Source organism: Chiloscyllium plagiosum, chromosome 2 (assembly GCF_004010195.1).
Source record: "Chiloscyllium plagiosum isolate BGI_BamShark_2017 chromosome 2, ASM401019v2, whole genome shotgun sequence".
In the NCBI taxonomy this organism is placed as follows: domain Eukaryota; kingdom Metazoa; phylum Chordata; class Chondrichthyes; order Orectolobiformes; family Hemiscylliidae; genus Chiloscyllium; species Chiloscyllium plagiosum.
The window spans coordinates 137,159,973-137,181,385 of NC_057711.1; the positions used below are offsets into that span (position 1 = coordinate 137,159,973).

General features: G+C 38.6%; 1 protein-coding gene across 6 annotated transcripts in view; it reads left to right on the forward strand.

The window, feature by feature from the left end:
- The window catches only part of cdkn2a/b (cyclin-dependent kinase inhibitor 2A/B (p15, inhibits CDK4)), a 65,917-nt gene extending 47,402 nt beyond the window's left edge, over window positions 1-18,515 (forward strand). For 2 of the 6 annotated variants that reach the window (XM_043718910.1, XM_043718916.1), the window contains exons 2-3: window positions 15,875-16,028; window positions 17,899-18,515. In XM_043718910.1, coding sequence (XP_043574845.1) covers window positions 15,906-16,028; window positions 17,899-18,162 — 387 coding nt within the window. In that variant the 5' untranslated portion in view covers window positions 15,875-15,905 and the 3' untranslated portion in view covers window positions 18,163-18,515. The other 4 variants (XM_043718884.1, XM_043718904.1, XM_043718898.1 and 1 more) reach the window with 4 other exon arrangements.
- The last annotated feature ends 2,898 nt before the right edge of the window (window positions 18,516-21,413 follow it).

Sequence of the window (21,413 nt, forward strand, 5' to 3'; positions counted from 1 at the left end):
TTTAACAATATTCATTGGGCTTGTTATATGTGTCCAAATTGTTTATTTTGAGCACCTACAAATATTGGATTCAAAATCTTTGATGTCTGCGGTGGTTTTAAATGTCATCTGTACTGAATACATACTCAGCACGCCGTAAGCCCTGTATGTCAGGTCTCGGAAACACTGACAGATAAAGCGGCATATTTTCAAAATCTATCTCTGAAGAAAATGAGTGTAAAAGGATTTTTAAAGCGTTGTTTTAATTATCCTAATCCATGGTTCTGGGTGTACGGGGTTTGAAATTATTGTTACTGCATATAATTGCAATTAAAATGTACACTAGCATATTTATAAAAACAAAATCTCTCTTTCCTGCAAACATCTCGCATCTGTCGAAAAGCTGACTCTGAGGTGATATTTTGTGGGATTTGGTATGTGTGGTGTCAAATAAATCTGCCGCTGTAGTATAGCAGATAATTTACCAAAATATAACAGATGTTTCACCAAAGTATGAGGACAAGACAAGAGTTACAGGAAACCGAGAAACATGCAGAATGAAACCTAAACTCAATTCATATTCCAGCTTCTAGTCTGATATGTCATCGACAGAATAAACTTAAAACTTTGTAGGTCATCAAGATATTACAAACGTGCATAGAGTTTGTTTTAAATACTCAGGACAGATAATGCCCTTTGAGTTTTTTTGTAGTATCAGTACCTTTTGTAGTATCAGTAGTCTTTTGAAATTATCTCTTTCAGGACAATAGAAATAAATAAGTCAAATTTATTTACACCGAGAAAGGAGCGTGCGAGTCAGATAGAGTGAGGAGAGGAACACAATCATATAAAAGCCAAAACACAAAATATTGAAGAGGATGCAAGGAACGCAGAAGCGGTAACAGGAAGAGAGGCGATTCTCTCTTGATAGTTATCTGGCATAACAAGCACAAATGGTTTGTTATAATGTCACAGAGTAAAGCGGCGCAGCGGCAAAGTCCCTTTCTTTGAGCCAGAGGATCCGGCTTCAAGTCCCACCCTGCTCCAGTGGTGTGTCATAACATCTCTGAACAGGTTGATCTGAAACAAAACGGAGGCGAGTCAATGTCTGCAAGAAATCCGGGTTCAGAGAGGGCAATGTTTGTGTTATGGCAGGGGAGGGCAGAGGATGAGCAAGAGGGAAGGAGATGACAGAGGGTGAAAAGCAAGTAAACTGAATAACTGGTATAGGCCAAAGGAAATGTACTTCAAAAAGGCAATCAAGTGGTAATTTGGAAAAGATGATTTGTATTTGTATTCTGTGAGGAAAAATCCTCCAGCAGGGAAAAGGGACTGGGCAAGTGATTCATTCGATGAGGAGATCTTTTCTATTAAGAGGGGTTTATTTTTCTCATTTTTGAAGCTGTGTTTTATGCCTTCCCATAATCTCTTTCCTAACCAAAAAGAAAATCATTTAAATGACACAGTAATTCGAGATTTAACGTTCGAAGAATCCCATTTTTAACGCAGTTTTTAAACATTTGGGAACAACAGAGGAGGTCGGTTCTGGGGATATAGTACACAAAATTTGGTCTCTCCAGTCTAGAGATTTTAGGAGAATTACAGGTTATGTGGACATATTAATACTGAGATTCTTCCAAGGGAACATGGTGAGTTGGGGAATTTCTATCCATGTTAAAATGAACTATTTAATTCACCACTCATTGTGATACTTAAAATATGATGTCCCCTATTGCATTATATCATCATAAATGTTCCATGGGAAATCTACATAAATAATAAATCTAAGTGTTCTCCCAACTAAAAGTCTGGACATGTTGGCAGGGTCATTTCTTCAAAAAAGTATGCATTAGTAATAAATAGAACAAAATGCAAATCACACAGTTATATTTGAAGAGTCAAACTGCACACTATGTTTACAAACTTCACTGGAGGAAAAGGATAGCAATACCTCATGCACCATAAGGCCATAATAACATGAGATATCACAGAAGAAGTAGGCCATTCAGCCCATTAAGACTGCTCCACCATTCAATGAAATCATGGATAATCTCATCATTCTCAATACTATATTCCTGCCTTTTCCCTTTAATCCTCAATTCCCTTTTTGATTAGAAAATTTGTCTATCTCAGCCTTAAATATACTTAACAATTCAGCCTCAATAGATCTTTGTGGTAAAGAATTCCACAGATTCACTGCCTTCTGAGAGATGAACTCCCTCCTCATCTCTGTTTTAAACATGTAACATCTTGTTCTGAGATTATACCCTCTGATCCTGGAATTGTCCACAAGGAGATACAAACATTCTGTATCCACTCCCTTTGGTCCACCAAGGATCCAGTATGTATCAATAAGGTCACCTCTCATTCTTTTAAATTCCAAAGAATACAGGCCCAACCTACTCAACATCTCCTCAGAATATAGTCCTGCATATCCAGGATCAGCTTAGTGAATCTTCTCTGGACTGCTTCCAATGCCAGTAAATACCAGACAAAGATCCCAAAACTGTTCACAATATTTTAGTTTTGATCTGACGAGAGCATTTTACAGTTTTAGAAAGACTTACTTAATTTTATGCTCCATTTCACTTGAAATGAAGGCCAACATTCCATTTGCCTTCCCTATTACCTGCAGAACTTGAATGCTAGCTTTCTTTGATTTGTGGGCAAGAACCTACCAAATCCATCTTGTCCCATAGCTTCCATAGTCTTTCTCTATTTCAATAATATTCAGTGACTTTATTTTTCCTTCAAAATGTATCATCTCACATTTCTCTAAATTATATTCCAGGTACCAAGTTTTTGCCCAATTTGTTAATCTATCTATATCCCTCTGCAAACTATCATTTTCACCACTTGCCTTCCCCCTTATGTTTGTGTCATCCACAAACTTGGATATACCGCATTCACTTTCCTCAACCAAGTCATTAACATTTGTATTAGATTAGATCCCCTACAGTGTGGAAACAGGCCCTTTGGCCCATCCAGTCCACACTGACCCTCCGAAGAGTAACCCACCCAGACCCATTTCCCTCTGACTAATGCACCTAACACTATGGGCAATTTAGCATGGCCAATTCATCTGGCCTGCACATCTTTGGACTGTGGGAGGAAACCGGAGCACCCAGAAGAAACCCTCGCTGACACAGGGAGAATGTGCAAACTCCACGCAGACAGTCACCCGAAGCTGGAATTGAACCTGGAACTCTGGTGCTGTGAGGCAGCAGTGCTAACCACTGAGCCACCTATTTAATAAGTGTACCCTAGTATTATTCCTAGGACATTCCACCAGTTAGATTGCCATTTTAAATAAGTCCCACTTACCCTAATTCTCTGTCTTCTATTAGTTAGCCAATCCTCTTATCTTTGCTAACATTCTACATCCAATACCAAGGGCTGTTATCTTATTAAGGACCTAACGTGGCATCGTATCAAATACCTTCTGAAAATCCAAATACATTACATCTATTCTTTTCCCAATACATATCCTCCTTTTCATCTCTTCAAAGACTTCTGGTAAATTTATTAAGCATGAAATCCTCTTCATGAAGGCATGCTGACTCTGCTTAATCATATTGTGCACTTCAAAATGTTCTTCTATTACATCTCTTATATGCACTCAATAATATTCCTAATACCAGACTTTAAGCTAATTGGTTTATCATTACCTTTTTTTGTCTCCTTCCCTTTTTAAATAAAAGTGTTACATTGGCAGTTTTCCAATCCAGGGCTTTTCCAGAATCTGAGATTCCTTAAATATTACTCAGTGCATCCATTGTCTCTGTAACTACTTCATTCAATATCCTAGGATGCATCCCATCAGGTCCAGGAAGCTTATTAGTCTTTAACCTCATTAGTTTTTCTCATTACCCTTTCTCTAGTAATTGTATTTATTTCTTCTCCTCCTTTTGCCCTTTTGTTATTTTGTAAGTTTGGAATGCTGTTAGTGATTTCTACTGTGAAGACTGATGCAAAGTATTAATTCAACTCCTCTGCCATTTCCTGTTCCCTATTATTATTTCCACAGCCTCGTGCTGTAAGAGACCTGTGGCTATTTTGGCTTCGCTCTGTCTTTTTATTTATTTAAAGAAATTATTTCAGTCTATTTTGATCATTTGGTCAATCAATATAGTTCTTCCACAATTCAGTGTCAACTACGATATTTGTACTGTATCTCTTTACAGGATCATATTGCACTCCTCAGCTCCAAGCTAAATCAAATTATTGTATCTTAGCAACCTTTTCTCAGTTGGTTGTACTTTCATTTCTGAGTCAGAGGGTGAAAATAGCCTGGTTGTTCTTTTGTATACTGCAACAGCATGAACTGAAGTTTATGTGACACTGTCCTCTGATGGAAAATCGTGTTCCTGGATTTTAAGAAGTAAAGAGATGGAATAACTTCTTATATACTAAAGATCAAGTTATCATTTTAATATAGGAACTGGGAATATCAATTTCATTTTCCATTTTCAATAAAATTCCTTACTTTATTTAAGTTTTCTGAATATTAGAAACAGCTGTAACATTAGTTTCAACTAAATTGAGAATTGTAATTTAATCACATAATAAACATAAACCACTGAAATTTGACACATTTTATAATATATATTAAAACCTTTTTTTTTGTCAATGACTGATAGCTACCTAAATTCTTTCCCCATCCTAAGTGTTCACCAAACTATCATTTTTGGCCCTACACCTTCTGATATCGGGGCAGGTATCATCAATGGCTGTCTATCCTCAGACAATGTGCATTCAAAACCATCATGTTTCTCACCTGAAAATGCCCACCCTTCTACTTTATAATCTTTGCAATTACAGCCTTAACTCTGGTGACCCTACTACTATTAAGCTCATCACATGTGTCATTGACACCCTTCATGAGACCCATCACGACCCATTGAAACTAATTTCCCCTCGAACAACATGGTAACTATTCCATCTACTTTCATTGTATTTCCTCAGTGGCACAATCATTGCTTAGTTTAACATTATCTGCAATGGCTACTTCACTTCCTTTTATGAGCATTTTTTTTGAAGAATAAAATGTTGAACTCTGTGCCAATCGCTGGTGATACTACAAATTCCTTATTTTTAATTTAAGTAAGCATGGCATCAACATTCATGCACTGTCTAACACCATCTTTAACACCATGATCACTACTATGCTACTGAATATCTTAATAAACATAATTTCTCTCAACTTACTGTTGTTGATCTATAGCCAACTTATTCACTTTTCACCCCAAATTTCATACTAGCACTTGATTTCATTCCTGTCCCTGATTACTCGCATAAGATTATTTCAACAGTGCCTAACTTTGTTGTGATATTGAAACCTTATATTTTATCTGCCACCTATTAGTGTGTGCACAAATGTTGATGCCTCCATTACACTTAGCTCTGTTTTCTGCTGGGGTTTTTTTTCTCTGCCAATGCCTCTGTTGTCCCTATGCTCATCTGATTCACCAGCCTACCAAAATCTAAACTGTCTATCTAATCTTATTCAGACAACTACAGCAATAGTTTCTGACCAATAATTAATTACATGCAAAATTCAGCAGAGATCTCGCCTAATTTTTCCTCCACTTTATCATTTGCAGGTTCAACATCCATACTTATGTTGCTGAATCCCAAATCTTGATCATTTTCCCTGACCTTTGACTTTTTTGATGATGTCAGATTACAAGTCCAACTAGCCTTGATGATCCACAAATTTTCTCCAGCCTAGTATTGTAAAACTGAAACCATCAGTTGTGACCCAACTACCACTCCCACAGCCATTGTCACAGACTGAGTTATTTGAATAAGTGTCTGATCTCCCTTCCTAATATTTCTAAATTTGTCCTGGCAAAAAATTCCTCTTTTTTTTTTCTCTGTGCCACTGTGAACCATTTTTTATATTCAACGTTGAAGGTAGTATATAAATGTAAGCTATTGTTGTAGGCCAGTTTAAGAGGCTTAGAATCCAATTATTGTGAAACAGTTGTGATTTTTGTTATTAGTCATGTGCTAACCAAGGTAAAAGGTACAGTCACAGTCTCCTGTATCAGCCATGAACACAGATATGGTTCAGTGAACATTCTAAAACAAAGTTTTGCTTAAAAGTGATTTCAAAGTAAACATATGAACACGGTTTACACTTCTGGCAAGTGCAAGATGCAATAATCAGTTTGAACTATTTATAAGGTAGCCTGTGAAGGTATAGCTTCCAAAAACCCCTCACAAGATTAACAAAATGGAGATGTGTGATGTAGTAAAGATTCTGGATGTTTGAATTAAAGTGTTATCAATGTCAGGGTTTGCGAGTATTGGCATTCTTTTGATGGCAAAAAATGTTTTACTAGTAGACATAATATTCCAGATGTTACAGTTACTATGGTGCAAATGAACAGTCACAAAAACCTTAATATTTCCTCCACCTGCTTCTTGTATGTGGCATTAGACCAGGTGATTTAATTTAATTTTTTTTCATTTCTCAGTACTGATGCATTCACTGATTAGATATTTTGTGCTCTATTTTTCAGAATTAAATTCCATTTGGTTACTCTACTGCTCTTACTCAAAGCTTTATGCAAAGACACATTACTTAAAGTGAACAAGATATGGAATTTGCTTAGGTCTCTGTGTTATTATGTGCAATTATATATAGGATGCATGAGTAGATTAGGGAAAGTAACTGTTTGCAAAAAATGTTACCATATTTTTCTCCTTTGATGGTATACTTCAGCAATATTGTTTGTGAACTGCATTTCCCCATCATATCGTGATTGCTATTCAACGGTGTTCATGCACAGCCATCTGGCTCCGTTATAATGAAATCATCTGCAACAGCTTCTTTTCCAGCTCTCATATTGTTATCTCTAGTATCCTCCAAGGGTCTATCCTGGCCAGTCCTGTTTCCCATTTATATACATCCCCAGGGTGACATCATCCAAAAGCACAGCTTCTTTTATACGTGTATGCCAATGACACCCAGTTCTACCTCATCTCGACACGTCTTGACCTCAGCTAGTTTCAGAATACTCAAACTGCTTTTCAGGTAACTAGATGAATGTGTTGGGAAGACCAAAGCCATTGTCTTTGGTCTGACACATAGGATCCATTTAATGACCACCGACCCCAACCTCCTTTTGGCAACTGTTTCAGGCTGAACTCTCCCATCACACAGACCTCCTATTTGTACCTCTGTAACTGACTGTATCTTAGCCTCAAGCTCATCTACTGAAACTATTTCTGTGGCTTTGGTACCTCTAGATTTGAATATCCCAAGGTACATTTGGTTAGCATATCCCCTATAGATATGAAAACATACAAAATTCTGCTGCTCATGTCCCAATTCATGCCAACCTTGTTCCCCTATCTGTTCACTGATCTACATTGGCTCTTAATCAAGGAAGTCAATTTCCAAAATTTGAAATATAAATCCATGCCTGGCCTCAACAATCCCATCCCTGTATCTCTTCCATCTCCATAACTTCATGATAATTCTATTAATCTAATTCTGGTTTCACAAGCATTCCACATTTCAAATCATCCACCATTAGTTGTTATACTTGCAGTGTTCTGACCTGAAGCTCTGGTATTCCCTCATTAAATCTCCCAATCTCTCTACCTCTCTTTCCTCACTTAAGACACTGCTTAACATCTACATCTTCAACCAAACTTCCAATTATCTGACCTAGTATCTCCTTTTATCAGTGTGACATTTTGTTTTATAATGTTACTGTGAAGTGCCTTGGATCATTTTATTACTTTGAAGGTGCTATATAAGGTGCTTTTTCCAGATTTGAACTTCACGAAATTTGATAAGCTTACTGCTGGCCAGTACAGTGCTATTATTTTCACACATCTTTAGCAGTAACAAAAATGTTTAAGTTATAATTAGTCTCAACCAACTCATACTCAGAGCTGAGCAAGACATCGGAGTGGACATGATTTATTGACTGAGTACTCATCTTTGTTTTTATTTCAAAAATATACTTTATTCATATAAAAAATCTGTATATACATATATTGTCACTAAAGCAGTGTGGTTTTGTACAGTGGCAAATGAAGAAACAAATATTTGAATTTGACTCTAGCAAACAAATCCAAGGCATTTGTTCCTTATACATTGATTGAATGCTCATTATCTTTCTTAATGACACATGCATGAAACAAAGTGATTTATTTTGTGACGAGAATGTAAACTTCAGGTCCAGGGATTCAAAACATGAATTACTGAGTGTATCCATACTTCATCAAAAATTAGAAAGGCATGAATAGTTTGTTTTGGTTTGAGACAACTTTTTTTCTCTATGGATATAATGTATACAAATTATAGAGAAAAAAAAATCACTGATTTATAACAGTACTTTTACAAATGAATGCGTCTCCAAATTTACATTTAAAAATTACCACTCCACTCTCGGGCAGATTTATATGTTCTTGCTGCATTACAGACCTGGTAGAAAATGTAGACTGATATTGCGGTGCTGTATGTGGAGGGTGCTGTATCATTATCAATGCTGTCTTTTAGTGAGATGCTGAAGGCCTATCATATCAGCTTCCTTAGTGAATGTAAAAGCCCAAGGCACCTTCTTAAAAAAAGAGTTGCCTTTTGTACATCAACTAAGCCCAGCAAAAGCACATTATCTGGTCATTATGTAACTTATTGTCTGTGAAATCCTTTTGTATTCAAATATATTTTGTGTTTGTCTATCTAACAACAGTACTTGTAACATACTTCAGTTAATTCATTTAGAGTCATAGAGTCTCTTAAGAACTCTTTAAATATAAATTACTTCTTCCTCTAAACATATATTGAAGGCAATTGGTTCAAAAAGGCAGATCTGAAGAAGGGTCACTAGACTCGAAATACTAATTCTGCTTTCTCTCCACAGATACCACTGGACCTGCTGAATTTCTCCAGCAATTTCTGTTTTTATTTCAGATCTGAGTAGGTGCTTCTTCCAGATTTAAATCATCCTGTGGTATTTCAAACAACATCAACAAGTATACTGCAACATTATAATCTTTATTGTTGTGGTTCTGTTCACCGAGCTGGGACTTTGTGTTGCAGACATTTTGTCCCCTGTCTAGGTGACATCCTCAGTGCTTGGGAGCCTCCGAGCTACAAATCTTCTCCCAAACTTTGAAAATTATAATCTTTAGTATTCACCACCAAAGTCTTTAAATCATGCATATAAATAGTGTATAATTACCTCACAAATTTACACATAATACTTTCAGAACAGCTTTACACTCTGATCAAAATGTAAGTAATGCTGAATCATAACTGACCTGTGGTTTTTATATATTGAATGTTGGTGTGTTTCAGATTAGTTTATAAATGGTTGTGACTGAGAAGTATGCTTAATTCATGGTATGGAAATAGAAGATAGCAGATGCAATGTGGCATTCCAGAGTGCTTTGTAACACCCATAAAGTGTGTCACTTGTTGCGAAATAGAACAAAAGAGGAAAACAAAGTGGAGGAGACTGAAATCCAAGTTGAATATTTAGGGGCAGTAAGGTGGAAGTAAATTAACCAAGCTAGTAAATCAATCAAGCTAGCTATGGGACTATGTGACTTATGGTGGATATGAACAAAATAAACACAGGAATAGGCCCTTTAGCCCTCCAAGCCGACACATTTTGTCCCTCCATACAAAAACCATCTTCACTTGCAAGATCTGCATCCCTCTATTCCCTTCCTACCCATGTATCCGTCCAGGTGCTTCTTGAATGCTGCTAATGTGTCTGCTTCCACCATCTCCTCTGGCAGTGCATTCCTCTCACTCACCACCCTTTGTTGGACCAGTAGGGTAGCCCACTAAATGATGACATTGAAATCGAGGAAGGTTAAGTTGGAGATAGATGATCTGAAGCTGGGTGATGGGTGAAAATTTGCAGCAAAGCTATCTTAAAAAGGAAATGGTAAGTACAGCCACAATAATTCCCCCTTCTGTATTTATCATAGAATCGTACTGTACAAAAGAGACCATTCGGCCTGTGGTGCCTGTGCTAGATCTTGAAAAGAGCTATTGGATGCATCCCCGCGCTCCTGTTGATATTTCTACGACTGTATCCTTTTAAAATATTTTTCCCAATAATTTCTGACAGTTACCATTGAATGTGCTTTTCTATCCTTCTAGACAACTCCAACAATAAATAATTCCTTTATTTGACTTTGGTAGTTTCAGCTGAATTGCTTTAAACCAAATCTAAAAAAACAACCCAATGATCGCCACATATAGCGGTCAAAGAAATCGTTGTCGTTTTTCAATTTTAGTAAGAAAATCCATCGCAACAATTATTTTTGCAACATTTTTCTATCTGAGGTTATAGGATCATTTATAATTCGATAGTGCAGCGTACGTCGAGTTCAGGATTGAATTACCAAGTGAAAATACTGCAACGCCTTGTGACATGAATTCAATAGAACCACTGCCACCACACTACTGCCGAATGCCTGTGTGCCCGCTGTATTTGAGAAACGTACATTTAGGGCATAACATGCATACAACTAGGCACTTGGCTTTAATTAATGTGTGTCCGATGTTAACTATTGTCAACAAGTCTGACTTTTTCCAAACTTTAGCCACGGACTTTATCACATGCTTTATGCATTCATTCACTTCAAATACAAACGTGTGTCCTCAGCATTTAAACAATCTCGACTCTTGTACTGTATCTCAACCTCATCTCGAAGCGGTCGAAAGGCCATATTTTTATTTAAACGAGTTTTCGGTCAATTAAACAGACAGCAAGGTGTTAGAGAACCAACACAATCCACCTACAAAGGCACTGAAAGCAGATCGGTTGCAGAAGCCGCCTGGACTCCCAGAAAGACAAAGCGGAGAGAAATAGGACCACAGACAGATTCATGACATTTTTTTTGGGCAGACACGCTTCCCAATCATTAAAATATAAAACCATAATAAAGTTGTACCCATGACTTAAAATTAGATCTCACTATTACTCATGTCCGCGTGGGAGGGGCTTGCGGGTGGAATGCGTTCGAAATTAATTAGTTATAAATTGTAAATGCTAAGCATATATTCACCAATCGTCCCAATATAGTTATTGTAAGATTGAGTGGATGACAATATTTAGCAGCCGATGTAAACCATTTTTCATGAAGATTGCTCTTATTTGTCCAATACTTTGATCTTATACTTCTCAGAAGAAAAAAACATAATGTTTTGGTGAATCCCCACAATAATTAGCAAATAGCAAATAAAGCAGGGGAAATATCATATTGAAACCCCAGAAACTATGCAGACGGGGGAGTTTCGGGAGAGAGAGAGAGAGATGACATCTAAGAACATGAAGTGTTGCTCTGGAGGATTCCAGCCGTCAGTCTTGGAACTTGTCACCATTTTATTCATACTGTATGTACACAATCTCACTTGATTATAAATCAATGTACTTAATTCGACATAATTTTGTTCGTGTTTGTAGGTGGTGTATAACTAGCTTTAACAGGATGTACGCGTTTTTAATTGTAAACACTCTGGGGGCTCATTCAAGTGCAGTTTGTTCAATGCCCTTTGAACAATTTTACTAGCGATTATTCAACTAATCGTTGTGAAGGATTTTTTTTAGCACGAGCTAAGTTCAGGCGAGGTAAGGGATACAATTGAAAGGAAATATAAACTCCTTGTAGAATCAACACATTATTTCAGACCTTGTAAACAGAATTAAATATTAAATAAACAAGGGAATGTATCACATCGTACAGAAATCAATGACTTCACAGTTGGGCAATGTTTCAAAGCCTGTGTTTATTATTGTCGCCGATAATTAATGGGGCATCTAATGGAAAATAAATTTCATAAAACCTATTGATTTTTATGTTGCAGTAATTATTAAGGCATGTTGATATACTGTTTACCTAACTGTCACACAATGGGACTATTCTAAAGGCCTAAAGTGTACTTCCCTCTATAGCTTGGATATTTCTTCTGCACAGTTTAATAATTGTAAGGTATGAAAATCCATTAAATAAAAGCAATTAAACTACAAAGAGAAACCCCAACACGAATTATATTTCTAATTGTAGTGGGTAGGATAGTCCTACTAATTCAAGCTCATTGCAAGAGAGCGGCAGTACTCTCCTGGGCCAATGGGAAAACTCTTTAATTCACAAGAGATTTAAATAAGTACTTAATTCCATTATATCAATCGTACATTATAAATAATCTTGTCTATTGCAAGTTTCAAATATACAACTTTAAAGAAGAGTAGAATCATTTTCAAGGACTTCTCACAGTCGGATCACCATCGTGGACACACACACAAGGCAATTGTTGGACATTTTTAACTTTCCTAAATAACGTTAAATATTTACTCCAAGATCTTCTTTTATTTTCAATTTATTACTGTAAAATATTTAATCCAATTTCTAAGCACACTTGATCTGTGATATACTTTCACTGTCGGCAAAAAAAAAAGGCTCATGATTAAGCAGGCCTTCTCTGGAGGTTGACAGCTATTTGTTCAAATGAGCAATACATAGTTTCTACTTGTGATCTGACTTGCACGATGTAAGCACATTAATATCATCATATCCATCACAAGCCGTGGTCGAAGGAAATCTTTTGGTTAAACTGCACAGATGTGTGCAACACAGGAAAGCAAATAAAGCTAGCATGTTACTGCAATAAGACAAAGTAGATAAATTAGCAGTTATTTATTTAAATAATGGTTTCTCTTTTGCAATGTGGCTGTTCATATCAGTGTAATTTAAACACGAATGCATGTACTGACATGAATCATAAACAGGGAAGTTGTGAAGTAGAATTTGGACTTTTTTGGAAAAATATAATTCCGGATTCCTCATATATATAACTGTTTACGAAGTTTGGCTTGAAACATAATGGTAGGCTCCGCTGTTCAATCATCAACGAATTAATGTCCACAAGTAAGTGAGAACTGAGAAATAACAGAGGCTTTCATCTTTCTTATTAAACAACGACAAATACAACTATAAAGGGAGCCATTTTGAAATGAAAGAAAATCAATTTAATTGCTGGTAAGATTAAGAGTATTCAAGAAATTGCACAGTGCACGTAGAACACCAAACAGACGAAACTGGTAGGCAGAGCCTAATATTCACTCTTTGGAAAATTAACAGTATGGATGTTAAAAAGACATGGCTAGTTTTCAATCTTCGCGTCAGGACTGCGTAATAATAAAAATGATCTCCAGTTGTTAAAACTACCAATTCAACAGCAACTTGAATATTATTCTGAGGGCCAGTGCAGGTTTATTTTCTCTTTCTTTTGGATGGCGGGCCATGTATATATATGAAACCCCCCCTCACATGTTGGAGAGATAGTGATCTTACACTTGAAAGGAAATAGACCCTTTCGGTGTAATGAGTTAACGGGGCGAATCTAAAGCAGAGATATAGGCGCACATGCACCAGCCGTGCCAACAGCAAGTAATTGTAGTGAAAATCCTACAGAGGGTCGCATTGAAAATCCGGAATTAAGAAATCGGCAGAATATCCAGACATAAAAATAACCGGATACCTCACCAGAAAAATTAATTCGGAGTCATAACCCAGCTGAGAAGGTGATATATGTACTTCCACTGACACTATAATTTAACTGTTGCGTGATAATAATATGAATGATACATTCTTTCAGCACCAAAGTGAGAATGTTATAAAGCAGGAGGAAGTGTTTATTTATATCATCGCGTTTAGTACAAAAATTGAGAAAAAAAAGCGCGGTTTTTTTGTCGATTACTGCAAATTTTACAAATTAAAATAATGCATTTTCTTCTTGGAATAACAGACCAGCGAAGGAAGTGCGATAAATTATATGATCTTACGAAAGTTACTGAAATGGGCATGGATTTCAGTTGAAATCTGGAAAGCAAGACTGCACTGGCAGCGTTACCAAGCGTGTATCTATTTTCATTGAATTGATTGCAACACGGCTCCGCTAATTTGCATGATCTAATATTCGAACGGGCACTGAAAGTTTATCATTATAACGTGCATAATAATAAAACAAAGTGCTCGGCGAACTCCTAGTAATTGGATTTCTTACAGGGAATAAAGCCGAGGGGCTAGGCACGCCTTGCACTTTGGGACTGAAAAGCTTTGATCACTGCAACAGAATTTAGTGTCGTGGGTGTAACCTTTCTTCAATTTATCCGTATTATAATCGCCTTTTTTTTGGTTCTTGGAAATTCATAGTATAATTCTGGCATTTGTTGTGCGCCTTTCGGGGCCTCCAGACGTCGAAACGTGCTTTACCGTCAATGAACGGCAGTCACTGTCGAACTGTAGGGGACGTTTCTTAAGGGAGGTAACAGCCGTTTAACAATGAGTGCAATCCGAAAGAACACGGCCGTGCATTTGTTTCGGAGGTACGGCTTCTCGACCTTGAAATTAATGCATGGTCTTTTGCTCCCGAATGATTGAGGGGTAGAAAGCGATTGACAGCCCAGGCTGGACCTGGCCGTTAACTTCAATTAGAAACGCCAGCACCTGAAGTGCATTGAGGTGACAATGAGGGCTTTTTGGAGCGCGGTGGTACTGTCGCTACGTCTCAGCCAGGAGGGCCTGAGTTCTCGTCCCACGAGCTCCTGAGGTGTGTAATAACATTTCTGATCAGCCTGATTCAAATATATTTCGAACCACTAGCTATGTTAAGAGTAGCAAAATGAGTCCGTACCTCTCAGCCTGGAGGCCTGGGTTCAAGTCCCACGAGTTCTAGAGATGGGTAATAACGTTGCTGAAAAAGTTGATTTTTTAAAAAATATATAAAGCTGCAGTGCATGAGAGAATGCTGTTGTAGGCAGTAGTAGTGTTCTTACCTCAGCTAGGGAGACGGGGTTCAAGTTCCACTAGCTCGGAGGCGTGTCGTTAGCATATCTGAACAGATAAATTTTAAGGAAAACACTACATCCATGAGAGAGGCTTCTTGTGCGAAGTGGTAGTGTCCCTACCTCTGGGCCAGGAAGCCCAGGATTCAAGTCCCATCTGTCTCGGCAGCATAGCATCTCTGAACAGATTGGTTTAAGACAAAAAAAAGGATCTGCACGCATTAGTCCTGATCTCTTGCAGAAATAAGAAAAACGCGCCCAGGGCTGCAGCTCCGGGAGCCGGACGCGAACGCCCGGCAACACCGCTCCCTCTGCGCCTCGGGTCGCTGATCGCCCGCCTGTATCGGAAAACCCAGTGAGGCAGACGGTGTGAAGGCTCCCGGTCAGTCTGCTCCGGGTGGAAATTCTCCGAGTCACCCCCATTTTGTGGTAGATGCCCGCTGATCCCTTCCTGATACATTGTCCCATTCATTCATCTGTGGAAGGGAGTGCGCAGACGCGCGGCTGCCGGCGGCCGGCTCCCTCTGAGCGCAGACGCGGGATCTGTTGGCTGGTTTCCCCCTCGTATGCAAGCGCGGGCTGCGGACGGGCCGGCGGCCGATTCCGGTTGTGCGCAGGCGCGTGACCGCCGCCTGCCGTCGTGCGCAGACGCAGGGAGTCGGGCGCTGTGATGTCATTCCTCCTCCGCACCCACCGCCAGGCAGGCCACCGCGCAGGCGCAGGAGACAAGTCGGAACAGATCACGTTGCAAGCGAGTCAGTCCAAGGTGCAGCGCCCCTCTCTGGGCTACAGCTCTGCCAAAGGGGAGACCTCCTCCAAACAGCCCACATCCCAGCAGCCCCTCCAATGTACCGAGACAAACAGATAGACAGACAACAGTCACTTGCAATTCATGCAAGCCACTCAGACCAAAAAAAAACATACAAAGGAGGATGGTTTAATGACATCGCTCCACCTTCTCCAACTCGTGAAATACTCTGGACAGAGAGACCTGTCGCAGTAACAGGTTCGGAAACTGACAAAACGAGCCTGCACCAATTCATTATTATTACTGTTATTCTAAATAGTACGGAAGAAAAAATATATTAAGTGGGCGCCATGGCTAATCAGGACGAACTTGCCAATGCAGCTGCTCAAGGGAAATACGACAAGGTGAAACGATTGTTGAGTGATGGAGCAGACGTCAACGGGATCAATACATTTGGTAGGACCCCCTTACAGGTACTTATTTTTATTTTTATTGAATGTTCCATTTTTATGCTTCGCTTATATAGTGAGAAGTGTCCATAAGAAAGACGCAATATCTGTATTAATCTTTGCGTGGTTCGGCAAATATTGACCGATGTTCCTCTGATTGTTTCAGTTTTGCAAGTAGTTTCCTCGATTTCTATAATCTGTGCAATTAGCTTCTTGATACAAGATTTAGGTTAGTTTTGGACGAGTGAATATAATTTTACGGCAAGGGCATTTTAACGCATTTTGCTGTTAGAAATACCGGAAGTGTTTTAACTAGGCAGACTTTTTAAACTAAAAGGGTAGAAAATAAACAACAAAGCAAAGAAAACTTTAATTGTAGGATTGTACGTTGTTATTTGTACCGTATTACAAATAAAAATCGTTGCTTTGGCGCCATTTTAGTCTTTACATCATGGAAAAACGATGTATATTTGTTCATATTAACTTTTGAAATGAATTTCATTTATTAACACTAACGGTATCTAAACTAACGAAATGAATGTTAATGCAAAATGCTCTAAAAACCGTGAATCTGAGAAAATGTCAAACAAATAAGAATCTGCTCAAAAATAGTAACGTTTCTGGTGCAAACCAAATCGACGGCGTAACAGCTCTGACCAACAAAATTAGTCCATATTGACTTAATCTGCTGTCTCGTTATTTAGAATCAATTGTTTTACCGTTGGTGTCTAAATATTGTTTTAAATGCCAATGATGCCGTGTAATTTATAATTTAACTATAAATCAATATCAATCGAAATTAAGCAAAATGAAAATACGCCTAGGCGCTCTCCGGTTAAGTATTAGAAAATTAGATATCCAGCCAAAAATAGAGATTAGGAAAGATGACAGAAATTTCGTCAGGCAGTGTAGAAAAATATCTGCTTGCCAAAGATCATTGAGTACAATCAGGCATTTTAATTTTATTGTACTTTTTACATAACTTAATTGTAAATAAATGTGTCAATATGTCATTTCCTAAAATATCAATGTTATTTTTGTAAATTTTACAAACTTAACAACCACATCTCGATGCATACCATTAAAAAATGAAATCATTTCTGTGTTGTCTTAACGGCTTTATCCAGATTATTTTTAAAACTTGATGAACCGTTATATATTCTAGGCGATTTTTCTCTTTTTTAATAGTGAACTAGTTATTTGTATTGACCATGCTAAATTGCCCTTGGTGTCCAGGGATGTGCAGGTTAGGTAGATTAGCCGTAGGAAATGCAGGATTACAGAGGTAGGGTAGGGAGTGTGGGTTTGGGTGGGATGCTATTCGGCGGGTCGGTGTGGACTCGACGAGGTCAAATGGCCTGCTCCCACATTATAGGGATTCTATGATTTTGTAAGACCCCGCCTCAAATCCTGACTGGGATTAGACATTAGCTAAATTATTAAAAATGTTCACCTTTTGTTCTCCCCCAGTATTGTCAGAACTCGCTGATCATTATTAAGTTTGAGGTGAGACTTGGCTGAATGTCATAGTTTTTGTATGTATTGTTGGTGTTTTAGGACAACGTAGAAAGAGGGATAAACCAATGTAGGGAGGATGGATTCATTCGAAAACCGAAAGCAAGAAAGGATATCAAATGAATGTAACAAAATTGGCGAGCGATTTGCGCTCACGGCTGCAGTGATCTGCCTCGTCTACTGATATACTATACAAATACTTGAGAAAGTTGTTTAATAAGGCATTGAGACAGACATTAGTCAAAAACAAAAAGATGGAGGCGAAGACAATTTTAGGCTTGTGCACTGTGGTTCCATGGGGTGCAACACACTGGGTGTGCAGGATCCAGGACCGGTTTGGAGGCAAATTCCTTTCTCTCTCTTTCTCTGTCACTCTCAGGTGATGAAAATGGGTTGTCCGGAACTTTGTCGCCTTCTCCTGGAGCACGGAGCTGATCCGAACCGGCAGGATAATCATCAAATGGCACTGATCCACGATGTCGCCAGGGAAGGTTTCCTGGATACGTTGCAAGTTTTGATCGAGGTCGGAAAAGCTGACACGAATCTCCGAAACAAAAACAACCAACGACCCATCGATCTGGCAGAGCAACACGGCCATCAGGATATTGTGAACTATCTAGGTAACCTAAATCCAGCCGATTGAGTGGCTGTGTCCTCATTGAGAGACGTCCCACCTTCATTTTAGTTTGAATTTTTAAAACTATACTCGTTTTCACAGATTTTTTTTTAAAAAAAGAACAAATATTGATATTGTTGTAAAATGCAAAATGACAATAAAATATGGTAAATACGAAGATGTTTTTTGAGAATTAGTCTATAAATGTGCAAATGAAACATTGGCAATAATATCTTTGGACGGTTTAGTTATAAATAATTTAGTCACAATGTATTATTTCAGTTTAGGATTTCTTGAAAGTTGTTTTTTATTAAATTACTTGGACAGCCCTTTGTCGCTTAACCTCACTTTCTGGCATTCAGTTTCTTTATAACTAGACAGGTTTTACTTTCAGGCGCGTTTTTATTAATTTGACTTAATTTGGACAGTCCCCTTCGTCCTTGACTATTGCAGTGACTAGACTACAGGGCTGGTCAGGCTGAATGATTGGTCTCGTTCTTACAAGTATTTTTTTGGTGAATTTGTAAACGTTGTTGGGGTAAAGCTGTTCGGAGCTCAGATCGTCAGTTGATTTTTTTGCACATTTTAATGGCATGTTTAGAAGCAGTAAAACGGAATTGGAAAGGGTTAGGCAACCACATTCGATATTCCACACAGAAAAATCATGGGCGATCTTATTGTTTCATTGTTTGTGGGCAGAGTCCATCCTCAATGGGCCTTTCCGCACCATAGTTTACCTCAGCGCATTTACATTATAACCTGTGAGACGGAATATATTGATCTATTATAGTGTAGTACAATGATAATATTATAGTAAGTAAATATACGGGAGTCCGCCGTTCTCTTTTCTGATTAGCTCAATCTCTTCAACCCACTGCCGACTTACACTATCCATCCAATTCTGCAGAGGGGTACTATTCCACAGGGGGTGCAAGAATAGAGAGACCTGAATATATATGTAGCCAAATCATTGAACGTGGCAGGAGCAAGCGATTAATAAAGCATATAGGGTCCTCGGATTTATTAATAAGGAAGTAGAGTACAAGAGCAAGAAGGTGATGTGGAGCTTGTATAAGGCACTGCTTGAACTTCAGCTGAAGTATTGCGTCCAGTTGTGGGCGCCACATTATAACAAGGACGTGAATGCATTAGAGATTTGTAAAGGTGGTTCCAGGAATGAGCAACTTTATCTGTGATGATGTATTAGAGAAGTTGGGATTGTTCTCCGAGGAGGGAAGAAGGCTGAGACATTAGCTTCTCGACACTGTGGAAACAGGCCCTTTGGCCCAATCAGTCCACACCGACCCTCCGAAGAGTAATCCACCCAGACCCATTGCCCCCTGACAAATGCAACTAACACTGTGAGCAATTTAGCGTGGCCAATTCACCTGACCTGCACATCTTTGGAATGTGGGAGGAAACCGGAGTACCCGGAGGAAACCCACGCAGACACAGGGAAAATGTGCCAACTCCACACAGACAGTTGCCCGAGGCTGGAATCGAACCTGGGATCCTGGTGCTGTGAGGCAGCAGAGCTAACCATTGAGCCACCGTGCCGCCCTTGTTGAGCTTTTCAAAGTCATGCGTGGGCTGGAGGGTAGGCAGGAAGATTTTTTTTTCCCAGTTGTAAAAGGGCATAGGCTAAAAACGAAGCAAGGGTAATGTGAGAATTTGTTTTTTACGCAGGACGTGGTTAGGATGTGGAATGCACTTCCTTGAAATGTGGCAGAGGTAGGTTCAAAATGCGACATTCAAAAAGATATTGGATAGTAATGATGTGCAGGGACATGGGCAAAAGGCAGCAAGTTGACACCAGGTAATAGAGTCGATGCAGGCGTGAAAGGCAGGATCCTTCTCTATCGTAATGATTCTGTGAAACCGGACTTTCCCAGCACTTCGCAAAAGATTGTTTGAAATTCAGCTCAAAGTACTGTGGAAATGTATTGTTTCTGCTTACAGAGAGAAAACATTAGGCTAATGCATTTGGCAGTGCGAGATCCATTTCTTCTTGTCTGGAAAAAAAATCTTCCTTCATGCTTGAATTGCAAAAAAAAATCAAAATGTCCCACCGTTATGATAGTGAATGTTCCTTTCCGCTTTATTTTGCACTGGCAATTATTCTATTTATTTGATAGAGAAACCAGCTGAAAAATGTGAATATTTTGCAGATACTGTTAACACTATTTACTACATGACAGGTCAGATTTACTTAATGCACTTCTATCATGGGGAGCACATTTTTATTCATATACAGTACTTGATTTATTCATTCGGGAGTAACGCCTTTGAAGTTGATCTGGGAACCTTATTAATTTATTTTATTGTATACTTAAGAATATGAGTAAGAAATTGTTTTTAGCTTTAAATTCCAGCCATATGAACCAATTTTAATTATTAGAAAACTGATTTGAAAGTACAGAAAATACTGGGTAAAATTCGGACACATGATCCCAGCCAATAATGGAGTGCGTTTCTTCGATTAACTAAGTAAGATTCTTGAAGTGTACATTTGACACATCTAGGACCTAATCTCAAAGAAAGGGGTTTGTAGAATTGAGAGGCATTGTTCCACTTGTTCCTGTAAAGCTAAACGTTTGACCGTACTCGTGTGGGCACGTATTCGGGCGATGCAGCATATCTGGACTAAAATATCATTTTAGATTGTCGTGAATTTATTTTTATATAATTTGTCTATGATAAACTTTCGCTGCAAATATAACCGGTTTATAAAGAAAAATCCTCGAACCTATATCTACGTCTCCAGGATCGTTTATAAACTGTAGATTTCTGCCCTGTCTTAATTTATATTAGAGATAAGCACTAAGCACCGAGGATTATGTGGGAAGCAAGAGAGGAAATTGCAGAACCGTTGGCAATGATCTTTTCGTCTTCACTGTCAATGGGGGTGGTGCCAGGGGACTGGAGAGTGGCGAATGTTGTTCCCCTGTTCAAAAAAGGGAATAGGGATAACCCCGGGAATTACAGGCCAGTTAGTCTTACTTCAGTGGTAGGCAAAGTAATGGAAAGGGGACTGAGGGATAGGATTTATGAGTATCTGAAAAGGCACTGCTTGATTAGGGACAGCCAGCACAGATTTGTGAAGGGTAGGTCTTGCCTTACAACTCTTATTGAATTCTTTGAGGAGGTGACCAAGAATGTGGATGAGGGTAGAGCAGTGGATGTAGTGTACATGGATTTTAGTAAGGCATTTGATAAGGTTCCCCATGGGAGGCTTATGCGGAAAGTCAGGAGGCATGGAATAGAGGGAAATTTGGCCA